We start from the raw sequence: 14,439 nt of genomic DNA, 5'->3' as shown, positions 1-14,439 counted from the left end.
TGTCACCTAACCTGAAGCTCTCCAGTGACTCAGAGGTTACCACATCCTGCAAACCTGGGATCACAAAGCAATAAACTGGCAGTCCAAGAGGGCAATACTTCTGAAGCTTTCCTAGCCAGTTTATTAAACAGCATTATGATTTGCCTACCAAACAGAACTAATTCTCATGCAATTCCTCTGGGACATGCTGTTCCTTACCTTTTAGCATGAACTACAGTGAACCTACAGCAACTGCTGAGGGTTTTCTTTACAAAAGAGGTGCAGGAGGATAATTAACGCAAAAGGTCTACAACTTGCTAACTAATTGGTTTCCCTAAGGATCTACCATTGTTCTTTCATGGGCCTGGAGAGCAGTGTAAAGCTCCCAGATCCTTTAGTTTTGAATATTCATACCACCAATCTATCACCAAAAATGTGCAAATCTCATTTAAATATTACTATGAGGCTGCAGAGGGTGCTCCAACACTGCTTATAGACAGTGTCTATTCAGTCCCCACATTCCTCTGCAAATCATTGATTTTTCAGAAGGGATTAGAATTTGGAAAACGTTTTGCAGGTAGGTTAAAATTAGACTTTCCCTAACACTTTGTTTTAACAAGAGAGAAAGGTGATAGGAAGAGAAAAAAATTGTTTTCCCTACCCAGGAAGGCAGCACATAGCAGCAGCATTGCCTTCTTCCTACACCTAGGATACAAAATATCCAATTGCTTCATATGGATCTAATGGACTGTGGACACAGGCACGCAGACAGGAAAACAAATACTGTAATACCATCAAGCATATTGGCCCAAATTGCTTAAGCAAATAACCACCCTAGAAGAAACTTGGGCTGCTTTAAGAGTAGCTCCTCAAAAATAGCCCAATTTCTGGCTCTTTTTGTTATCAGTCACTGCCACTATAAAGCTCTCCCAGTGCAGAACTCCGTAGGTAAGAGTGGAAGCGCCAGTGCTGGCACTTCTGTAGGTAAGTGCTTTGTTCTAGTGGACAGGATTCCACAAAATAAAAGAATGCCTCTACTTGTATACAACATATTATTTAGATTTTTTATTTAGCACTGCAAAGCTGAGTTTACTTGCTTTCAAGTAAGCAAAGTGCAGATAAAAAAAAGCCACAGGATATTATTTCAACTAAAGTTATACTGAATAAGAATTTGAACTTCTCACCCTTCCTTACAGTTTTTTTCTCTCATTCCACTAAGTGCACAGTGAAAAATTTACATTATCTGACAACACTGCCACTTAAACATATTAATTCTGAACAAACTGATGAACATTAAATAGAAGAAAGGCTCTAAAAGTATTAGAAAGTATTTCTTTTAATGTTGAAATAGTGTAATTAGCTGCTCCTTCATTTTACTGGGTCCAAGCTCCAAATTAACAAGTTTTAGGTTTGACAATTCATATACTGAAATTGAAACAGAACAGGCACACAATAAAGCATCATCCAAATACCTTCAGTTTGGCTTTTTTAAGTAGTTCAAGAATGAAAACCCTGCCCTTTACACAGCTTAGTATCTTGCCTCACTACTTCTGCAGAGTTTTGCTTTCAGCAAAGGCTATCTCTGCCTTTATCACTGCAAGATACTTCCATTAACATTTTATACAAGATCTGCACCTTAATGTCAACTAAAAATAACTCTGGGTGAGCCTGTTTTATGGTACAGAACTGAAACAGAAGTCCAAGTCTTAGCCCCATGTGACTTCACCAGGGCTTGGACTGCTGCCTGCATTACAGAAATTGACATCTTCCCTACAGAAGAAAGCAATACAACATTTGCAATTTGGATTAGGGTTTCATTTTACCACTATTTATATTGTGAATACAATGTAAGTCACAAGCACTAAAACCACTGAAGATGCAACTCCACAGTTGGTACAAGGTAATATAAACATTATGCTGCCTCAGTCCCCAATTAGGCTGACAACTAACTCTGCAAATCACATAAATCACATAAACAAAGTAAGTTTCCACCTGTGGTAGAAAGCTGATCAAATGCAAGTCACAGCTGCACAAATTCCAATATTAATCTAAGAGCAAGGAGTTAAGACAGAGCACACGGCCATAGGATGAAGCACCAGGAGAGTCCCTGCACTTTCTGTACTGTCTTGGTGGATGTAAAATTCACAAGGTGAGGGGCATAAAGATTTTTGGTAGGAGCCATGTACTGCCAGCTCTGGAGAAAAGCAAGGATCTCTCCCTCTGCTCTGAAGGGATCTCTGCTCCAGTAATATGTGTGACCACATCTCACAGCACCTGGCAGAAGATCTAGGTCATTGGAATAGAAAAGCTGCCTAACAAGCACTAAAACAAAGGAGTTATAAACAGCACATCATGAAAGAGTTAAATAACCAGAGTTGCAATATGGAATAACTATAGAGCAGACTTTCTATCAGAAGAGCAGCCAACAGGTTCAAAGGTTTAGTCAATTACTGATAAAACTTGTATGAAACACTACAACCTTTAGACAGCACAGGTGTCAGCATTAAAAAGACACTTCTGATCCTTATTATGCAGCATTATTCACATCATAAACTTTATTCCACACAAACCAAACAAAATGTAACGCCTGTAAGCAAACACTCCCGGACCCCTCAACAAAACTGATTTTTTGTACTTTGCACTTGGGACTCAGGGACAGCTGTTGACTTGGAAGACACCCATCACCCTCCAAGTTATAGAAGCATTTCAGCAGAAGGAAACTTTTATCCCCCCCCTCTTTGCATGTCAACATACACCAGTGATTTTACCACAAGAAGTACAGAGAAGGACAGAGAGAACTGACTGGAGGTATGGTTAGCAAGGTTTTGGTTTAAACGTGAACTAATGAACAGTTCAAAAATCACCATAACCTATAACCCCTATGTTCTCACTGGCAAGCAAAGGTTGGACAGTGAATCTTAACATATGGCAACAGAAACTTTGAATAGCAAAGTACATACAGCCTGGCCCCTGCTTCAGCTGTAAAGCCTTATTGCAGGGCAACAGAGAAGGGAAAATCTCATAGAAAGTAATGGGCAGGGAGAAATGGCAAGTGGGGTATAAAAAACTCCCCAAATTAAACATTTCTGGCTCCTTTGGCTATTGGTTTACATTCGAGGGCACTGAATAACCTCAGCTAACCTTCATGCCTCAGTGCACCTGAAGCTAGAAAGAATGACTACTTGTATTTGGAAGATATGCAGGTGGTACAAAAGTTTTAGACCACATAGAACACATGAGCATACCCATATATATATACACAGACATACAGAGAGAGAATAACTATAAAAAGAGCTGGAACCAACCTCACAGCATTTCATTGCTTGACCTGACTGATGAAAAATGAGCAAAAATTAAGCAGCAATTGTGCTTATCTTCCTTACATTAAAACTAACGTTTCCAGGAGAAAGGTTATAACCTGTTAATTCATCAGAAGCACTCATCAAGTATTATTTATTGCAGTCTTAAGCAGGTTGGGGTTTTCTGTTTGGGTTTGGTTTTTTTGTTTGGTTTTTTTTTTTGAGTTTTGTTTGTTTGCTTTTTGAAAACCATGAATTACCATCTATAAGATACACATTTTTTTCCAAACTAATGAAAAAGCTTGCAAGCACTGGTCAAGTCAGCTGAACTTCAACTATGGAGTGCCTCTTCATTTCATGTAGGAAGCAAAAGCAAGTAGACACCTTCAATTCACCTACATTTAACATCAGAACAGTGTAGTACACCTAAGTGTGTATCTATATGTACATCTAGATGGATATATACATATTACATCAAGAAATTAAAAGAACCTTGAGGCAGAGGAAAAAAATTTAATTTTTTATACTGAAAAGCATGCCAAGGCTCTTTAAAGATGCTTCCATTTTTTTTTAAAGTTGCATCTCAGTTCCATATATAAAAATACTTGAGAATACAGAGGTATCAGTTAACATTATTTTACTAGTTTCTTTTTGTCAACTATACACAGCACTGTGTACTGTGAAAGTGCCAAACAGTAACTCCCAAAGTTCAACAAGAAAAAAGAAATCAATAGAAAAGCAGACACAAGCTAAAGCTAGGGTTTTCTTGAAGAAATTAATTGTGAGAAATACTGTGGCTGGATAATTGAGAATATATACATAAAAATGACAAAAAAACCTACAGTTTTGAGGGAATATGTGGTTCAGAATATAGATAAACACCCCAAAATAAGCTATGCTTTCTTACCTCTTCTAGTGACAGAAGCAGAGCAAAAACCCTACTGACTTACTGCTTCAGCACCAGCCCTCTCACTGTCACCACTGGTATCAGTATAGTGTCTGCCAAGTATCCTGATAGAAATCAAGGCAGGAAAAAAAAAAATGTAGCAGCCCCCCAAAATATTCTAGGGGAAAGTAATGTCTTTGGTAGGGAAACAGAAGTTATCTCAAACAGTGAACAAAACTTCTGGACACAGAGATACAATACAACCTATGTAAAAAAAAAAATTAAAAATGTAACTGAACAGCTTAAAATAAAAAATAAAACCCCCACAAAACTACAAGACCAAAAATCAGTACTACTGGAAGCTGATAACATTTGCTCAAATACATTCAATCAACTGCTTAAACAATTAGTGAAAAAATTATCAAAACTATACCCTTTTATTAAATACATCCAAAACACCCCCCATGATACCTGAAACCAGATTCCCTAGCATAAACATATCCATTCTGAAGTAATTGTTAAATAATCACCTCAATATAAAGAAATTATTAGCCAAAATAACAATTAGACTAGTGGACACCTGTTAGAGGACAATACACACTTTTTAACATAAGGCACATCAAATTACCTGCTCTGTTCCAGTTATTTGCTGATCATGACACAATATTCTTATGCTCAATTTTATGCAAAAATTGTAAGCTAGCTATGAGATGCACAGGAAGCTCAATCCTTGAAAAAAACCACTGCTATTATCTTCAAAACAGACCTCCAGAACTGGCCAAACTCACCACAAAATACATACAGAACAAACAAAAAAAGACTTACAGAAATATCAATGCAAAACTTGGGAATCTCTTTACAACCTCCCAGTGAAGCCTGTGCATACACCTAGGAGAATGCAGCATGTTTCATTCATGGCACCAAATATCCTCACAGGATCTATGCAACAGCCATCACCAGGGACACAAAAAGACCTGGTGCCCATTTCCACTTCATCTCTTACACCTGAGTGAGGACCCTAGAAGATTCCTTAAAATACAAAGCAAAATGAATCATGGGTTCACAATCAGATCTGTTTGATGGCCCTTTATGTTTTTCCTTACTCATTACAATATTAACTCTTCCTTTTTCTATTCCTATTTCTATTTCCTTCCTTTTTCTATTGCTTCAATTGTGTCAAGGTATTTTTGTAGGGCTACCAACTAGATCAAATATACTGGTTCAGCTTTATAAAAATACTTCAAATAGACAGTGAGGTGTAGCAGTGCAGGCAGTCTATATATATGAATCCTGAAAATAAAGTAAAAGCAGTGGTTTGATACCATCTGGATGTCTGGACTGGAAGCATGCTGATATCCTCTCATTTCTATGGTAAAAGCACACACAGCTTCAGCAACTGGACAAAGACAGCAAGGTGAAATCTCTGCCACGTGCTGATAGAAAAAAAATATTGGAGAAAGAGGCACTGATGAGAGCCTACATCAGCCTAAAGAAGATTCCTAAATAACAAAGGTCCAGAAGTCACTTTTAGACAAAAACATGCAAGACCCCTTTCATGCTCAGCTCCCTTAATGGGAGGAATTAATGACCTCAATAAACTGGGTTTTTGAACATCTGATGAACTCCAGAATGTCAGGAAATGCTTCCTACATTAAAAGGTTTACAAAGGAAGGTGTGAATGCAAAGCCAAAATGCAGAACACCCTGAGCATCCGGTTAGTTTAGCTTCAACCACCTATAATTCTCAGAGATCAAAGCGTCAGTCAATTGCAGGAATTAACACATTCCAGCATAAACATCACCTCAATTTAAATAACCAGTGTCCCATCTGAAAAAAAAAAGCAAGTATTTTAAAGAACAGAAGAGTAATCCTCATTTTTCCACCCTCAAACTCTTTTTATATTTTTTCTGTGAAGCATTTTCTTCCACTCTATCTTCTTCACCTGTCTCTCCTCCAGCATCCTTTTGCTTTCCTTTCTTTCATTCATTAACCCAGTGTGGTGAACATGACACTCACTTTTACATTATTCATTCTGAATGGCTACAAAGTATGAACAAAGGCCCTGTAAGAGAAAATAAAAATGAACTTATGGCCTACAAAGCCAGAACAAAGTAGAGGCACTCCCTGCAAGATGATCTGAGGTCAATGGTACTTGCTGCAGATTGTTAACACACTTCCATAGCCTCACTGCAAAATCCTATTTCCTTTCATAACTCAGTTCCTGTTGATCAGCTTTTCAGGGCATTTTATTCCTAAACAGGATCAAAAGTATTAACACTGCAGGGAGGAGATGGTGGTGAATGCAGAGGAACCGGAGTGAGAACTACCACTGACAAGGGGGGGTCAGAAAGATCAAGAAATGCCAGGCTAGTGGCCTGAAGAAGTAGTACCAAAAAAAAATTTAAAAAAAATCAGTCATTACTGCAGAGAAATACAGAACAATCCTACAGCCTGTAGGGTAGAACAGAAATCCACAAGACAGGATGTACCGAACCTGACCCACATCATCAAAATAAAGAAGAGCAAGACCTTCCAGTTATAGCAGCAAGGTATAGAGACACGAAGGCTGTATCTTTAAGTTGTTCAAACATTATAGAACCCTAAAACCTCTTTCCTACATCCTAAATCTAGACCTCTATAAAACACATTACAACTTTTGTCACTCACCTGTTTCCAAACAGCAGGCAGCTGGCACTGCCTCAAAGCAAACCCATGTTCTATTACCCTGAGCCATCCATCAGACACGGGGTAAGTGTTTTAGTGTTTTGCTTTGCTGAGTTAGGGCCAGGAGGAGTTGATGGGATTCAACAGCACCAGGAAGCATGGCACACAGCAGCTCCCTCCCTGAATGCAAGCAGGGGGCATATGGCCACTATGCAAATGGTCCCCAGCCTGTAATTTCTGATACAACAAGAAGCTGGAATATTTTGTATGTTCAAAATGAAAACAAAGACTCAGATGAGAATCAGAGAGCCTCCCATGTAGCAGCATCCTCTCATAAAACAACGAAGCTGGAGAAACTTGCTTTTTCACATTGCTTTAGTAAGGTTGCGTTCACATGCATTAGTAAGGTTGGTCAGTCTTCAAACATAAAACAAACATGCTCAGCCTTCAATTAATTCATTTTTATCATCATTATTTAAATATAGCTTTACTGAATTAATTTAAGTGATTGTTGCTAGCACAACTGCCTGGAAAGCAGATCATCATAACTATTAAAGCAGTTAAGTGAAGCATGTAAAAAGTATTTGTGCTGTTTATTTTTCATTTAGTTCAGTAAGAAAATTTCCTTCTGTAGTACAAATCTGAGTATTTTTGGCAAGTGTTTTTTGTTGGGATTTTTTGTCCTTTTCCTAAATAACCTAGGAATAATGCATTGTGATCTTTAAAAAGTATTTTTTTCTAAATTTTTATAAGTACCACCATGAGGGGAGAGGACGGGGAGGAGGGGAAATAGGATCTAAACCTCGAAATCAAGTTTGTAACACAAGCAGAGGACAGTCTGCAGAAGAAGGGGTGCATTACATCAGACAAGCGCTACTTGAAAAAGTTACAGAAAATGCTTCCCTCACTAGACTAAGACTCGGCATGAAGCACTGAAAACCCAGTAGTCATTACACAGACCAGAAGTAAAACACCTAATTATTTTTCAATACTTTTATAAGGAAAAATGTTCATAAGCTATTGAATTATATAGGTACAATCTGCAGCTCAGCAAACTCCTATGCTACAGACTATCATAAGTTTAAAAAAAGCCCAGAGGAAATATCAGTTTCTATTAATCTCATCTTTTTTTCCCTAAGCATTTGTTACAGGACATAGAGAAAGAGAGAACCACCAGACATGGCACCAAGCTAGATGAACCTTTGATCTGATATACTGTGACTCTGTTCAGAGTAATCCACATCAGAAATAACTTTGCAAAGTCTATGTATTTCTCTCACATCTCAGTAATTAAGAAGAGCCAAGCAATTATTTAATAGACAACTGCAATAGTTACCTACTTCCTTTTTGCAGATACAGGTAAAATTGAGGCTAAGAAACAATTGTCTGCAGTCATATTATCAGTCAGCTGCAGATCTAGAAAGAAATGTTTCCACACTTGCATTTAAACCACTAGATGGTGCTTCTAAAAGGAAGCAATTCAGCATGCAAAGCTCTAAAACTGAATAATGTATTCTGATTTATAAGTTGGTTTCCTCGGGGTTGTTATCAATAACACTGATTAATACGATTCAATAGCTGCAGCCTCTGATCTGACAGCAGCAACAAGAATAATTAAGCAAGTAATTGAGATCAAAGAGCTGATCATGAAAATAGCAAAGATTTCAAAAAACCCAGTAACTGCTGGTTCCCCAAGTAAGAAAATCTCCAATTCTTCTGTCTTTGAAAGTCATTAAATGTTAATATAAACACTGCATTAAATAACAAGTTTTGTTCACAATCTGCTGTACCCAGATTCAACTATTGGATGGCACCAGTAAGACAAGCTTTATGCTACAAATAGCATTTACCTCTTCTTTCACTTTTCACTGAAGTAGTTTTACCTAAGACATTTTTTCCCCAAGACTGAATTTGCTCTAGTTCCCTTCTGGGAGGAATAAGCCCTTCACTTCTAAGATTCAGAAATCATAGCTAGAATAAGATGCTACCTGCTTTCTACTTATCACTCTGTAATATCTTCCTTTCTTTTTCATTCATTTCCCAAAACTAGTTTCAGTAGTTGCTTGGCTTCTTCAGAAGCTTTTTAATTTAATTTTCATTTTCATCCATCAAAACACGGTTTAAAATAACACTCCCTCTTTCTGCATCTCATTCCTGAATATTATTTTTACTCAGAGAAACACCATTGCAGAAACATGCAGCAAGAACATCTTGTCTCAAAGATGAAATTTCTAATCCAGCAGCAGAAAGCAACGATCAGATTAAGAAGGAATCCAATGAAAAGTTATTCCAAAGACCAAGGAATACAGCAGCTACAATTCTCAGCATCTCCAAGCTCTACAGGAGGAGAATCTGGATGGATAACCTCTGAAACACATGCAAGAGGTCCACTTGAGTATGTAACTACTTGTCAGTAACTGCTCACTCCTGGCTACAACTTGGGGCCATACCTGTAAATTTATCTTTACATCTCCACAGGGGCTACACAGCCCTTCATTTATAACAGGCACTACAGGCACAGCTCTGCCTTGGCCAGTCTTAGAGGAGAGGGGTGTTAAAAAAACCTTACAAAACCTCCAGACAAGCTTTGTGAGCATCATTTAACTGTAACAAAGCATTCACAAAACAAATGCCTTTACTCCCAATGACTGATTTTTATGTGAATTGTAGGAACATACAAAATTCTTCAACATTTGCCACAAGAACGTTGCATTCTTTTACTACTTAAAAAAAGCTAGAAGCAAATAGGTTACTGAATGCACAACTGAAATATCAAAAAACCTAAAGTATGGTCTAATGAATTGGCTTTTGTTCTCCATATAAAAATGTGTTCAGATTCATAGACGTAAACACAAAGTAAGTAATATTTAAAACAAAAATAAACATGCACTGAAGATGTTTCCATCTGCTATGCTAAGCAGATTAAGAACATGTTGAAGTTGTCATTGGGTACAGGCTTCTTCTCTGTCAAACACTACACAGTTCTTTCAAAATATCAGTCAACTTGAGTTTAGTCTAAAATAGCAACTCTGGTGAGCTAGTTACCCAGGGTTTTTTTCAGTATAGTCTCCAGATCTAAGCAGCAAGACTCACAGAAATTATTCTGAATACTTTGCATATCAAAAGCATTTCAAAACTCTGCAAAACCAGTCCAGTCCCATGTTTCTGCAGGATGCTCAGATCTGCCTGGGAGCAGGTTCTAACCTGACACCTGTGGAATGCTCCAAGCAGCAGAAGGTACAAGATAAGAAATTCCCTGAAGTGACAGGAACTATTTCTATAATATCTGTGCATACGAATATTTTGTTTTAGAAGGGATTATCCTTTGTCTCAGGAAGGTGACAGTGCCTGGGAAGCCTGCAATGTGCTAAGAGGTCAGAGTAACTTCTCTGCCTCCAATGCACTGCAATTCAAGAGCACTACTGCTTAAAATCAGTCCTCGGCATTTTCCCCTGGTACAACAAGCAGCAAACACACACATGCCCTCCAAAAACCTAAAGCATTGAATCTGCAGTCTCCAAATGGAAAATGCATCTTACAGCCAACATTTAAAACATTAGACAGAAATTGATGTGGTACTGGGGGCTGGAAACAAAAGCTCCTGTCTACTCAGTCTTTAATACATCAGTTAAAGTCTGCCTCCTACCAGCTATACAGATCACAATCACTGCTATTAATTTCATCCTCTGGTTGCCTCTATCATTGGCATTTGATATGGGTTATTAAAATCTGGTATCCCAGCATACCTGGAGAATAGGGCTGGCCAGGAAGAGGATTGACTGCACAAGAATCTCGGAAAGGGGTGCTGCTCTTGTGACATACTCACGATGCTAGTCAAGACTCTCCACTTCCTTCACCCACATTTTCTCACCTCTCCCTGGTATGTTCAGAGATGCAGCAGTTACCAAGTAAGGACATCTCTGCCTGGGTGCAGGTCCCTGCATCTTATGGTTACCTGATGGTTGTCCTGATAGTTTTGTAATTCCATCTTGTTAAGCAATATCTGTTCTATTCCACTTCCTCCTCTCCCCTGTTTACAAAGATTAAGCTGAATGAATTTACAAAATTTGGGGGTCAGTTTTTAAGGAAGAATTATGAAATGGGATGTCTGGGATTGCACTAAACCATACATTCAGGTTTCTGAACAGGATGTACTGTCAATTTGCTGCATTTATCCCCCCAAGCCTTCCAAAGCATCTTGGAATGGCAATCAAACCCACAGGCCAAGTGCCCAGTACCATCAAAACCTGCTGACAGGCAGAAGAGCAACAGTAACAACTGAAATAATTCAGAAGGGGCATTCCCTATCATTGGCAATAGCAAAATCTAACTGATAAAAATGTACCTGACATCCAAAGCACCTAAGAAAGGATTATAACTAAACAACCTAAGTCACCAGTGGTGATTATCCCCACCAGAATAATGATTTTAAAAGTCATCTTCAAAATACATTATATTCAAAACCGTGTCAAAAGACTGTGGAAACCAATAACCTTATGGGAAGGAATCCTAAGGATTCATTGACAAAATAGGAAAGCAAACAGTATCACCAGGAAAGTTACAGTCTAAATAGGAGCTCCCTCATTTTTACTTTCTTAAAAAAAAAAGTGCTATCCCAACTTTTGAGTATTAGGTTATCCCCATTATTTCAATAGGCACCATAACCCATTCTGAATACAAGTACAAAACTGAAGTAGTAAACTACTGAAAATAACAAATTATTTGCAAAGGAAGGATAAGGATACAACAAATTGGACATAATGTTGTTTTAAACAAAGTGTCATGCAACAGGCTTGGGAAGTTCATTCATCACTAAAAAAAAATATCAAAGGAATATTAGCATACACTGTTTGACACAGACCTTAGATGCTGAATTTACAGCATACAAAGGAACAGTATATTTAAAAGTTTTAGCATAAAAAGATGAAATCTCCATTGCAAAGAAAACTAATGTCCAATCTAATTTATTTTGATAAAAAATAGTGGTGAAAGCTATACTTAAAATCATTTCTTCTGCATTTAAGATTACCACTAGTTCTTTTGGTTTATTAATTGTTTCTCTGTTAGTTGTTCCTTGGTAAAAAAACAAAAAACCCCCAAGTTTATTAAAAGTTACCTGTAACTTGTTACTGTATTTTCAATTATTTATCTATAAATTATTTACCTTTCAGTTACTAGCAGCAATGCCACATGAGCATGTGTTCTTTAACAATACTCCCATAAAGTCAGCATAATCTGAACTTTTGCTCTGCAGCATCATCTCGATTTTTTTTTTCTAAATCCCAGCATATTGTCTGTAATTCAGGCAAAAACTGCATATTTGGAAGATCACAAAAATGAGGCTTAACGCTGTTACTGACATTAAAACAAAAGGAAAAAAAAACGGGCGGTAGTGACAGACACAAAAATTAAATCAAGTACTTCATGAAGTGAATAACTATACTGACTGCTGTAATGCCTGGACAAAAAAAGGATGCTGCAGATGCTCAAAGTCAGTAATGTCCTTCATATACGATCTGAACGAAGATCACACGTGAGACAAGATCACTCTCCAGGCAGTTATTTTACTTGTGCCAGAACACAATTTCATTACAAAGCAGGCTCTGATTCTTGGATTCCTTCCAAGAATTTGAAAGCGAGAAGAAAAGGACGGGAAACACACCTTTACAGAGCACAACATTCGGCAAATTATTTCACTTTAAAAGTTTTCAGGTGGACGCAGCCGGCATTAAGAGCCGAACAGACACCTGAGCTGGGTTCGTGCTCCATACAGACCGCAGCCGCCGGAGTTCAGCCCGGCAGGACCCAGCTCGGGCACAGCCGCATCCCAGCTGCTACGCGCACCGCGGGGCGCGCACGCAGGTCTGCAGCCCCCCCGGAGGCTCCCCGGTGCCGGAATCCCCCCGGCAACCCCACCAGAGCCTGGGAGAACCCCCAGTCCCCCCCGGGCCGTGCTCTCCTCCGGTCCAAACAGCACCACTCCAACCAGCTCTGCTTTGTCATCTCTCGCCCGCAGCGGGAGAGCCGCTCGGCGCACGCCGCGCAGAGATGTTCGCTCGTTCCTTCGCTCCGCTGCCCCGCACGCCCCAGCCCCTCCCGTCTTCTCCCCGTCACATACTGTGCCCGACCGGACTCGACCGAAAGCAAACGGACCGACCCCGCTCCGCGCCCACCTCCGCGGCGGCTCCCGGCGGAGGTACCAGCGGCGGAACCGACCCCACGGCCGCCAGCGCCGCGGCTGCGCGCCCGGCTCCGCGTCCCCAGCCGCTCCTCGGCTAAACTTCCCAGCCGCGGGGTGAGGGTGACCCCGGGGAGATGCGCGGATGAACCGCGGTACCGCCGAGCAGCCGCCAGCCGCCCGGCACCGGCAGCTCCTCACCGCTTACCTTGGGTTTGTAGAGCCACTTTCTGAACCTGTTCATCATCACCGCGGCCGCTGCCACCCCGCCGCCGCTTGACGCTGCCGAAGGGGCTGCTGCCGCCTCCCCTCCCGCGCCGCTCGGGGGACCGGGGTGAGCCCTGCCCCTCGCCGGGAGGCTCCGCTGAGTCGCCTCCGCGCCGCCTCCTCCTCAGGGCAGAAGGCGCCAGAGACTGCGGAGCGGAGGTGCGCGCTCCCCTCCGCGCAGAGTCGGTCCGCGGGCTCCGCGCGGCGCTGACAGCCCCCAAAACATTGGGCGGGCGGCAGCAGCGCCCCCTGCCCGCACGGCGCATGCGCAGGGGCAGGCCCACGCGCTCCTACCCCCCACCCTCCCCAACAACCGCGACCAATCGGATGGCGGCTGGGGAGGGCCCGGCAGAGCGCTGGCTCCGCCCACTCGGCCGCTCATTTGCGTAACGCGGGAAGGGGGCAGGTAGACTACGTGCCCCGGCATGCCACGCCCCGCGGCCACGGGCGCTGGTCAAAGCGCTGCGGCCCCGGGGCATGCCGGGATTTGAAGTCTTCTCCCTGTGCAAGGCTGAGCGGGTCCCCTTCGGGACAGCAATCCTCTGTGTGTGACAGCCAGCCCTGTCCCAGCGCGCGGGATTCGGTGGATCGATGCCCGGTGGCCTGCGAGCACCAGACATCGAGGAGGCTCGGAACGAGTTGCTTGGCAACGGCGGCAAACAATCGCCGCCATATTTTTTTCCCAGCCGGGTAGTTCTTTGCCCCCGAGAGGGCCGTTCAGCAACGCGAGGGCGGCCGAGCGGGAGAACTACAGCTCCCAGCAGCCCCCGCGCACCCTGGCAACGGCGTCGGGCCGGGCCGAGCCGAGCCGAGCCGAGCCGACGACGACGACCGTACGGGGGTCTCTGCGGCTGGAAGGTCCCGCAGCGCTGAGAGAGCGGCGCTGGGGACGCGGGCGGCCGCCCGGGCTGTCGGGGGCAGCCAGGTACGAGGCCGAGCAGCGCCGGGCTGAGGGGCTGCCCCTGGGGGCTGAGGCCGCTACGCGCTCGCATATTCACCTCAGGCGGCTGCGCACGCCCTGGGGCCCGGGGGGTTTAGCCCCCGCGTCCGCCGGTACCGTGTGTGTAGCGGTGTGTGGTACCTTCGAAAACAAAAATGGATCAAATGTGTGCTGGGTGAAAGCGTAAGGTGCCCTGGGCAGGCTTATAAATACTTCATTCATTTGT

General features: G+C 42.0%; 2 protein-coding genes across 2 annotated transcripts in view; one reads left to right on the top strand and one right to left on the bottom strand.

Moving 5' to 3' along the window:
* The window catches only part of ZFYVE28 (zinc finger FYVE-type containing 28), a 140,909-nt gene extending 127,574 nt beyond the window's left edge, over positions 1 to 13,335 (bottom strand). The window contains exon 1 of the mRNA XM_030450632.1: positions 13,215 to 13,335. Coding sequence (XP_030306492.1) covers positions 13,215 to 13,253 — 39 coding nt within the window. The 5' untranslated portion in view covers positions 13,254 to 13,335. The remainder of the gene's footprint in view (positions 1 to 13,214) is intronic.
* An 838-nt stretch (positions 13,336 to 14,173) lies between these two features.
* Positions 14,174 to 14,439, top strand: part of CFAP99 (cilia and flagella associated protein 99) — a 46,397-nt gene continuing 46,131 nt past the window's right edge. Inside the window, exon 1 of the mRNA XM_030450853.1 lies at positions 14,174 to 14,198. The gene's annotated coding sequence lies outside the window, so the exon portion shown is untranslated. The remainder of the gene's footprint in view (positions 14,199 to 14,439) is intronic.

The sequence above is a fragment of the Calypte anna genome, chromosome 4B (genome assembly GCF_003957555.1).
Source record: "Calypte anna isolate BGI_N300 chromosome 4B, bCalAnn1_v1.p, whole genome shotgun sequence".
Lineage (NCBI taxonomy): Eukaryota > Metazoa > Chordata > Aves > Apodiformes > Trochilidae > Calypte > Calypte anna.
Note: the sequence above shows the minus strand (reverse complement) of the source record. Positions and strands in the feature narration are given on the sequence as shown.